At 50.7% G+C, this 10,714-nt stretch overlaps 1 protein-coding gene across 1 annotated transcript in view; it reads right to left on the bottom strand.

Moving 5' to 3' along the window:
• Window positions 1-8,785, bottom strand: part of sncgb (synuclein, gamma b (breast cancer-specific protein 1)) — a 10,060-nt gene extending 1,275 nt beyond the window's left edge. Inside the window, exons 1-4 of the mRNA XM_084670369.1 lie at window positions 8,413-8,785; window positions 2,553-2,591; window positions 2,333-2,460; window positions 1,965-1,982 (exon numbers count right to left, since the gene is read on the bottom strand). Coding sequence (XP_084526495.1) covers window positions 1,965-1,982; window positions 2,333-2,460; window positions 2,553-2,591; window positions 8,413-8,533 — 306 coding nt within the window. The 5' untranslated portion in view covers window positions 8,534-8,785. The remainder of the gene's footprint in view (window positions 1-1,964; window positions 1,983-2,332; window positions 2,461-2,552; window positions 2,592-8,412) is intronic.
• Window positions 8,786-10,714: the final 1,929 nt, after the last annotated feature.

The following is a 10,714-nucleotide window of genomic DNA, read 5'->3' on the forward strand; positions in this document are numbered from 1 at the left end:
ATTGGGTGGTCAACTCCATGACCAAGACTCCTCTTGATCTTCAGTTTGGCCGGAGGGCCACATCTAGGAAGAGTCCTGGTTGTTCCAACCTTCTTCCATTTCACAACTATTGAGGCTACTGTGCACCTGTGAACACTCAAAGCATTAGAAATGGTTTCATACCCTTGCCATGATCTATGCCTTGCCACAATATTATCACATAGGTCTACAGAGACTCCCTTTATGACTTAGTTCTTGTCCTGACATGCAGTGTGAATTAAGGGACCTGATATACACAAGTGTGTGCCTCTGTAAACTATGTCTAATCAATTAAATTTTCCACAGGTGGACTCCAATCAAGTTCTAGACACATCTGAAGGATACGTAAAGCAAACCTGACCACAATTTAGAGAGCCACAATGATGAGTATGAATACTCATATAATGAGAGATTTCCATTTTTGACTGTCCATGAGTTTGCAAACATAAAAAGAAGGGTTTTCACTTTGTCATTATGGGTAATTGAGTGTAGACAAATGGGCAAAAATGTCTATTTACAATCAAATCCAAAACACAGCACTCAAATGTGCTTAAAGTGAAGCGGTGGGAATGCTTTCTGAAGTCACTGTACACAACAGCTGCATGTGATCTTGCTCTTTTGCAGCCCAGACCGTTGCAGGGGAATATGCGATGCTCTGTGCAGACGCTCTACATCGGCTCCTCTGCCCTCCCCCTGGGGGAGGCTCTGAGCTGGAGTTCCAGTCCCTGGGTGACTGTGTGACAGGAGGACCCTACCAGGGGGACCCTACCAGGGGGATCCTACCAGGAGGACCCTACCAGGAGGACCCTACCAGGGGGACCCTACCAGGAGGACCCTACCAGGGGGACCCTACCAGGGGGACCCTACCAGGAGGACCCTACCAGGGGGACCCTACCAGGGGGATCCTACCAGGAGGACCCTACCAGGGGGACCCTACCAGGAGGACTCTACCAGGAGGACCCTACCAGGGGGACCCTACCAGGAGGACCCTACCAGGAGGACCCTACCAGGGGGACCCTACCAGGGGGATCCTACCAGGAGGACCCTACCAGGAGGACCCTACCAGGGGGACCCTACCAGGAGGACCCTACCAGGGGGACCCTACCAGGGGGACCCTACCAGGAGGACCCTACCAGGAGGACCCTACCAGGGGGACCCTACCAGGAGGACCCTACCAGGGGGACCCTACCAGGGGGACACATGCTGCATGCTCATGGACAGATGCAGACAGGAAGAACAAGCATGACTAAAAGGCTGGTCCTAATGGTCTGGAAGGTTCTACGCGTGGTTTGGTGTCCATCCAGGACAGTCCTAGCCTCCTGCCACCATGGCTGTGTGGGTGCGGTGTGGGGGGTGGAAGTGGGGGGTGGAAGTGGGGGGTGGAAGTGGGGGGGGAAGCGGGGGGTGGAAGCGGGGGGTTGAAGTGGGGGGGGAAGCGGGGGGGAAGTGGGGGGTGGAAGTGGGGGGGGAAGTGGGGGGGGAAATGGGGGGTGGAAGTGGGGGGTTGAAGTGGGGGGTGGAAGTGGGGGGGGAAGTGGGGGGTGGAAGTGGGGGGTTGAAGTGGGGGGTGGAAGTGGGGGGGAAGCGGGGGGGAAGTGGGGGGTGGAAGTGGGGGGGGAAGTGGGGGGGAAATGGGGGGTGGAAGTGGGGGGTTGAAGTGGGGGGTGGAAGTGGGGGGGGAAGTGGGGGGGGAAATGGGGGGTGGAAGTGGGGGGGGAAGTGGGGGGGAAGTGGGGTGTGGAACTGGGGGGCAAAGTGGGGGGGGAAGTGGGGGTGTAATGGAGTAGTACGGGGCAGAGAGGACTTTCTGGGACTTAGACGCTCGCTCGCGTTGTGAGGCGTGCTGTTAGGAACTGCGGATAGATCAAGACGTGCAATACATTCACCCCCTCCCAAGCCATGTTGACCAATAAGCTATGACCCTCCCTTTCCCGTCCAATAGGCACCTCGTATACTGGCTCCTCCTACCAGGGCAACACAGAGAGACAACAACAACAACTGGTTAACAACACAACACAAAACGACACGACACACACATTCCAACAGAACACAACAGCACAACAAACACATTGCAACACAACACCGAAGCAGGGACAGAGACCTCCACAGTAAACAGAGCACGGCACACAGCGTTACGGCAGCACAGCAGGAGAGGCCACGCACACCGTGATCAGAAGGATGTTTCTGTGGGCTTTACAGTGGACTGTCTATTGTTACACGTTGAGTGTGTGAGTGAGGCAGGGGCCTGGCCCCCCCTGCTGGTGAACAGGAGCGTTGCAGTCTGATGACATCTGCACCCTCAGCCAGGACTCACCTGGTTGACCATCCCAGTCGAAGCAGCAACGTTCTCCACTCCCTCCCCGGTCACCTGTGAGACGTCGTTGGCCCCGGCAACCACTGTGTCGCCCACGATGTTGGCCTGCTCATTGTTTCTGTTTGCCACTGGGACATGAGAGAGGTTACTAGTACACACACACACACACACTCATATATATATACACACACACACACAGTCATATGTACATATGACTCACTGTTTACTCCAGACGCCATCCCCTCCTTGGTCTTCGAGCCTGAAAAGAAGAGAGAAGGGTTATTTATCTAAAATAACATGATTATAATTATCAAGACATTTAAACTAGCGTGATTGTAATCATTATTATTAGTGCTGTCAGTTTAACGCGTTATTAACGGTATTAACGCAAACCCAAATTAACGGCGTCAATTATTTTATCGCGCGATTAACGCTCTTTTTGGCCTAGCAAACTTTGTAGTTTTTTTCACATGCTGTTGCAACAACTACCGACGTTAGAAAAACTACAACACCACACCGGATCTAGCTAGACCGGAAACAAAACAACAGGCACGCCAAACACTCGTTTGGCTTGCGAGCTGGCTAAAGAGTAGTAGCAGAGCCCGTTTACGGATATTAGACATTCTCTGGTAGTAGGCTATCGTTTTGAGTGGATGACGAGCGCGAGATGCCGAAATGGATGCCAATAAGATTCTGAATGGAAAGTTTGCTTTAAAAAAGTTGCCAAATGGTTCTATTGACAAGACCAGTGATCTGTGTGTTTTGTCGTTGTAAACTGAGCTATCATCGCAGCACGTCCAGTCTGAAATACCACTTGATGGCCAAGCACACAGCTGATGCGAATTCTCTGCCCCCTCGTCAAAGCCAGGCGATTGCAATGTTGTTTTCAATAAAAAAAATATTTGCACAAAGCAATCCGAACCACTTTTCTATGTTGATAAGAGCATTAAAATTTGAAAAAAGATTGGGACAAAAAGAAATCAGGTACATTTAGAATAGATAAAAATGTGCGATTAATTGTGATTAATCGCGAGTTAACTATGACATTAATGCGATTAATCGCGATTAAATATTTTAATCGTTTGACAGCACTAATTATTATATATTAAATCTTACATCTTAAATAACAGAGACTAACCCTGACCTTAGTGTGTGGAAGTCAAATCCACACCACATCTTACTGTACACATCTTACTGTACACATCATACTGTACACATCATACTGTACACATCACACCTTACTGTACACATCATACTGTACACATCATACTGTACACATCACACCTTACTGTACACATCATACTGTACACACCTTACTGTACACATCATACTGTACACACCTTACTGTACACATCATACTGTACACATCATACTGTACACATCACACCTTACTGTACACATCATACTGTACACATCACACTGTACACATCATACTGTACACATCATACTGTACACATCACACTGTACACATCATACTGTACACACCTTACTGTACACATCACACCTTACTGTACACATCATACTTTACACATCATACTGTACACATCACACCTTACTGTACACATCATACTTTACACATCATACTGTACACATCACACTGTACACATCACACTGTACACACCACATCTTACTGTACACATCACACTGTACACATCACACTGTACACATCACATCATACTGTACACATCACACTGTACACATCACACTGTACACACCACATCATACTGTACACATCATACTGTACACACCACATCTTACTGTACACATCATACTGTACACATCACACCTTACTGTAATCATCACACTGTACACATCACACCTTACTGTACACATCAAACTGTACACATCACACTTTACGGTACACATCACACCTTACTGTACATATCACACTGTACACATCACACCTTACTGTACACATCATACCTTACTGTACACATCAAACTGTACACATCACACCTTACTGTACACATCATACTGTACACATCACATCATACTGTACACATCACATCTTACTGCACACATCACATCTTACTGTGCACAAATAGTACATGTCTGTATTAGAGAAACCAAACCATAATCATATCGTTTATGCAACAACTGCGGTATAAACATATTGCAATAACTGGAACATGGCTGCAGTTTGGTCTCAGCCTATGATAACTGTATTACTATTCTCCTCCCCTCTCACGCAAGCTCTTTACGCTATGAACACAGGCTGATTAAATTGTAGTTATGTAACCAGCTGGATGGAGGGATGAAGAGAGGGAGGGATAAAGACAGAGAGATAGTATCGGTAGTGACAAATCCAGCTTGAATCGTGAAATTTGACAGAACATTCTGTCTCTCTCTCTCTCTCTCTCTCTCTCCCTCTCCCTCCCTCCCTCCCTCCCTCCCTCCCTCCCTCCCTCCCTCCCTCCCTCCCTCCCTCCCTCCCTCCCTCCCTCCCTCCCTCCCTCCCTCCCTCCCTCCCTCCTTCTCTTACTCTCTCTCTCTATTATTCTCTGCACACACACACACAAACACACACACACACACACCTGCACACACACACATTCAGATTTGCTACAAATGATATGTTGTTCTGTTTTAGAGGAAGTATCTGCAAGAGATCGTGAGGTTGTCCACTGACAGTGTGGATGTGTTTATGTGTGCGTGTGGCATGTCTGCTTGTGTGGGGCAGGTGCATTCTCAGAATGGGTATGCGTGGGTAAGAACTAGCTAGTACAGTATAATTGATCTATTCTCAGATAATTAGCTAGAGTAGAATAGTTTCTCCATTATCAGAAGCCCACCAGTAAACTATCACTGTGCTGGAGGGTGTGGGTGAGGCCTCTTCAGAGGGGGTTGAACTGATCTGGAACCAATGACCTCTGGAGCCAACGGCCTATGAAATGATGTTGTGCATCATGACTCACAAAAGAGCATTCTCCATACTCTGTTTCTCCCCCTCCCCCTCCACACACACACACACAGGCACACACACACACACACAGGCACACACACACACACACAGGCACACACACACACACACGGGCACACACACATACACACACACAGGCACACACACACATGGGCACACACACACACACACGGGCACACACGGGCACACACACACACACACACACACACACACACACACACACACACACAGGCACACACACACATGGGCACACACACACACACGGGCACACACAGACACACACAGACACACACACACACACTCAGGCATGTACAGATGTACAGGGCCACATATATCCACACTGAACACACAAAACAGCTCATTACATTACTACTATTTTGTTCTGTTTTTAAATCCAAACATTTCGCACAGGTTCACAAGAGATCTGTTCACAGATTGCTTGTTTACAGTTTATATATATATATATATATATATATATATACATACATACATTCTATTCTAACTCAATTGACTTAATTTCTTTATTTATTCTGCTTATTCATCGCTGCCATTGTGTGTATTTACATGGATGCACAAGCACACACACACACACACACAAACACACACGCGCACACACACAAACACACGCTCGCACACACACATACACACAAGCAAATGCTGTGCTGACGTCTGCAGTATTGACAGATACAGCAGGTGGTATCTGTTGGTTTGACACAGGAGGTGTGAAAAGAATTGATCCTCTTCAGATCAGTGACTCCCTTCTCCTTCTCTATCCCTCCCTCCTTCTCTATCCCTCCCTCTTCCCTCCTCCTCCTCTCTGTCAGTCAGTGTTTCCAGGTCTCCTCCAGTCCCCTCCTCCCTCCTCCTTCTCTATCCCTCCCTCCTCCCTCCTCCTTCTCTATCCTTCCCTCCTCCTTCTCTATCCCTCCCTCCTCCCTCCTCCTTCTCTATCCCTCCCTCCTCCTTCTCTTTCCCTCCTCCTCCTTCTCTATCCTTCCCTCCTCCTTCTCTATCCCTCCCTCCTCCCTCCTCCTTCTCTATCCCTCCCTCTTCCTTCTCTATCCCTCCCTCCTCCTTCTCTATCCCTCCCTCCTCCCTCCTCCCTCTCTTTCCCTCCCTCTTCCTTCTCTATCCCTCCCTCCTCCTTCTCTATCCCTCCCTCCTCCCTCCTCCCTCTCTTTCCCTCCCTCCTCCTTCTCTATCCCTCCCTCCCTCCCTCCTCCCTCCTCCTTCTCTTTCCCTCCCTCCTCCTTCTCTATCCCTCCCTCCTCCCTCCTCCTTCTCTATCCCTCCCTCTTCCTTCTCTATCCCTCCCTCCTCCTTCTCTATCCCTCCCTCCTCCCTCCTCCCTCTCTTTCCCTCCCTCCTCCTTCTCTATCCCTCCCTCCCTCCTCCCTCCTCCTTCTCTTTCCCTCCCTCCTCCTTCTCTATCCCTCCCTCCTCCCTCCTCCTTCTCTATCCCTCCTGCCTCCTTCTCTATCCCTCCCTCCTCCCTCCTCCTCCTCTCTGTCAGTCAGTGTTAACCAGGGCTCCTCCAGTCCCCCTCCTCCCTTCCTCCTTCTCTCCGTCTCTCCACACGGCTCCGTTATATTTCCACAAACGTTCCCCCATCCTCCTCTCTACCAACCCTCCACCTATCCTCTGACTTGGTTTCCCTCCCTCCCTCCTTCCATCCTTTTTCTCCCGCTCTCCCCATCTGTTCATCCACATAGCTGGAAGCACCCATCTCCATGACATAACACCTCCCTCCCTTCCTCTTCCCACCATTTTGTCTCTCCTCCACTCTTCTCAAGCCATCTCTGCCGCTCATGTTTCCTATTTATTCAGGCTTTACAATTTCGGTATTCCTCATCTTTCCTCTCTCTATCCCCCCATCCCATTCCCTCTCCCTCCCTCATTCCCTCCCTCCCTCCCTCCCTCCCTCCCTCCCTCCCTCCCTCCCTCCCTCCCTCCCTCCCTCCCTCCCTCCCTCCCTCCCTCCCTCCCTCCCTCCCTCTCTCCGTGTGGTTTATCCAGTAACCGGTGGGGTAGGAAAGTAGTTAGTCATCAAGCATGACACGCCAGCCAACAGATCCCGCTGCAACAACATTCACCCGTCTCTCTCTATCTCTGTCACACACACACACACGGGGGAGGGGAGAGCAGATTGCGGCAGCACTCAGCTGATCCTTGCCCCCAATACCCCCCCCCGTCACTTACATCCACGTTCATGATTTTATCACACACACACCATCCAGTTATTCCTGTCTTCCGTCTGTGTGAATGGCGCCTGATCAGCATAGATGGATGTTGACAGTCAGAATGAGAGGGGTCTAAGGCTGGGGCGGAGGGCAAAAGGGTGGGGGGGGGTGTTTAACACACTCTGCAGACACACAGTGGTCAATCCGACCCATCCCCCCCCCCCATCCCCCCGCCCCTCCCTACTTCTCCCGTAGCCTATTCAGCACAGGGTAACCTTGAAATGTGACGCACTCTTTCACACGCCGCTGAAATCCCCCCCCCAACTAGCGTCTCCCTCCGACGCACACGCACGCACGCACACTCAGACCCCATCTCTCTAGGTCTCTGTGTGGAAGGCTGGCCTTGTTCATGTGCTGTCTTACGGTGCGTCTGGAAGTGCTGCAGTCCCAGTGCACGACCTCAATGTCCTCATCCTCTCCACGCTCTCTCTTCTCTTCCCCGCTCATGGTCTCGTCGCTCTCTTCGTCCTTTCCCTCTCTTTCCCCTTCACCGTTTCCTCGACGTTTTTACGTTTGCTGAAGGTACGTTTGCCCCTGTCTCTATTCATCACCTTCTCTTTCGCGGTCCCTCTCTCCTCTCTACATCCGCATTTCCACCGCACCCATTCTCCTCTCTCTCCTACTGCACCACTTCTGCAGTATTCTGCCTGTCTTCCTCGGCAACCCCCCCTCCCCCCACCCCCATCTTCTCACCACTGTCCCAGACTGGGACACCCGAGGGGCCCCTCCTCTCTGGTCCCACACACACACACCAACACACACACACACAGAGACACACTCACATAAACTCATAAAAACATACACAAGACACAAAGGTGACTTGCAAGTGACGTTGCAGCTTTTTGCAGCAGGATGTGAAACCCTTGTGCACGCTCGCTCGCACGCACGCACACCCATGTTGCCCACAGTGCAGTACTCACCCACATACATCACCCCCTCCTTGGTCTTGGCAGCTGCCTCCTCCACCCCGGCCTTGGTCTTCTCTGCCGCGGCCACCACCCCCTCCTTGGCCATAGAGAACCCCTTCATTAGTACATCCATCCTGGGTTAGAAGACTACTGCGCTCCCCTGCTCCAAATAGGCCTGCTGGTTGATGGTGCTTACAGAGAGTGCAAGAAACGGTGTGTGTGTGTGAGAGTGAGAGAGTGTCCGTGTGGGAGGCTGCGTGCGTGCGTGCGTGTCGGTGACTCCTCCTCCAATAGTGCTGCAGAGCGAGGGAACTGCACAGCGGGCTTACAGAGCACAGACTGAGAGAGCAGAGAGGAGCGAGGGGAGAGGGAGACAGAGAGAAAGAGAGAGAGAGAGGAGAGAGATGGCAGGCGTGCGTGATGAAGAGAGAGAGAGAGAGGCAGAAAGTCAGAACCTGCTGGATGCTGCAGCATATATAAGTCATGCAGTAGCCCCCCCCCCTTCTGCACTGCCCTCTCCTTTCCTCCCTCCCTCCCTCCCTCCCTCCCTCCCTCCCTCCCTCCCTCCCTCCCTCCCTCCCTCCCTCCCTCCCTCCCTCCCTCCCTCCCTCTCTCTCTCTCTCTCTCTCTCTCTCTCTCTCTCTTTCTCTCTCTCTCTCCCTCTCTCTATTTCTCTCTATTTCTATCCCGCTCTCTCTCTATCCCTCTCTCACACTCTCTCTCCATCCCTGTCTCTCTCTCTCCCTTTTTCCTTCTCCCTCTCTTTCTCTCTCCATATTTCTCTCTCTGTCTCTCTCTCTCTTTCCCTCTGTCTCTCTCTCTCTTTCCCTCTGTCTCTCTCTGTCTCTCTCTTTCTCTCTATCTCTCTCTGTCTCTCTCTCTCTTTCTCTCACTTACAAACAGTGCCAACTCAGGCTGACATATTTGCCAGTCATTTACATACAGTACATATATTATTGTTCCTGTCAGAATTATTTGAATAAATTAATCCCAATAAGAACAAAATGCCTATTCTACAATAAATCAGGAATTGTTTTGTGTTTTTATTGAAAGTCCATTTTCCAACACTGTCCCTTCGTTTCCTCATGACTTGCATCATCCCACACAATGTGAGGGCAGTGGACCAAAAGGCAGCCTTTTTTGGTGTTGTGAGATGTGAAAATGCTTACTCACTCCTGTCACATAGAGTTACTCCATGATACCCCCCTCCATCAACAACACCCCCCCTCTCTGCCCTCCAGACAGACCCAGTCAGCGCTCCATACTGATGTGTCTCATGACAAGAGCTCCAAACACTGCTTACTTGGACCCAGTCACTTTGAGTGGGACAGACTAATGGTGGTGTAGGACAGACTAGTGGTGGTGTAGGTCTAGTGGTGGTGTAGGACAGACTAGTGGTGGTGTAGGACAGACTAGTGGTGGTGTAGGTCTAGTGGTGGTGTAGGACAGACTAGTTGTGGTGTAGGACTAGTGGTGGTGTAGGACAGACTAGTGGTGGTGTAGGACTAGTGGTGGTGTAGGACAGACTAGTGGTGGTGTAGGACAGACTAGTGGTGGTGTAGGACAGACTAGTGGTGGTGTAGGACTAGTGGTGGTGTAGGACAGACTAAAGGTGGTGTAGGTCTAGTGGTGGTGTAGGACAGACTAGTTGTGGTGTAGGACTAGTGGTGGTGTAGGACAGACTAGTGGTGGTGTAGGACTAGTGGTGGTGTAGGACAGACTAGTGGTGGTGTAGGACAGACTAGTGGTGGTGTAGGACAGACTAGTGGTGATGTAGGTCTAGTGGTGGTGTAGGACAGACTAGTGGTGGTGTAGGACAGACTAGTGGTGGTGTAGGACAGACTAGTGGTGGTGTAGGACAGACTAGGAGTGGTGTAGGACAGACTAGTGGTGGTGTAGGTCTAGTGGTGGTGTAGGACAGACTAGTGGTGGTGTAGGTCTAGTGGTGGTGTAGGACTAGTGGTGGTGTAGGACAGACTAGTTGTGGTGTAGGTCTAGTGGTGGTGTAGGACAGACTAGTGGTGGTGTAGGACAGACTAGTGGTGGTGTAGGACTAGTGGTGGTGTAGGTCTAGTGGTGGTGTAGGACTAGTGGTGGTGTAGGACAGACCAGTGGTGGTGTAGGACTAGTGGTGGTGTAGGACAGACTAGTGGTGGTGTAGGACAGACTAGTGGTGATGTAGGTCTAGTGGTGGTGTAGGTCTAGTGGTGGTGTAGGACAGACTAGTGGTGGTGTAGGTCTAGTGGTGGTGTAGGACAGACTAGTGGTGGTGTAGGTCTAGTGGTGGTGTAGGACTAGTGGTGGTGTAGGACAG

Source organism: Hypomesus nipponensis, chromosome 13 (assembly GCF_054491055.1).
Source record: "Hypomesus nipponensis isolate SF chromosome 13, ASM5449105v1, whole genome shotgun sequence".
Lineage (NCBI taxonomy): Eukaryota > Metazoa > Chordata > Actinopteri > Osmeriformes > Osmeridae > Hypomesus > Hypomesus nipponensis.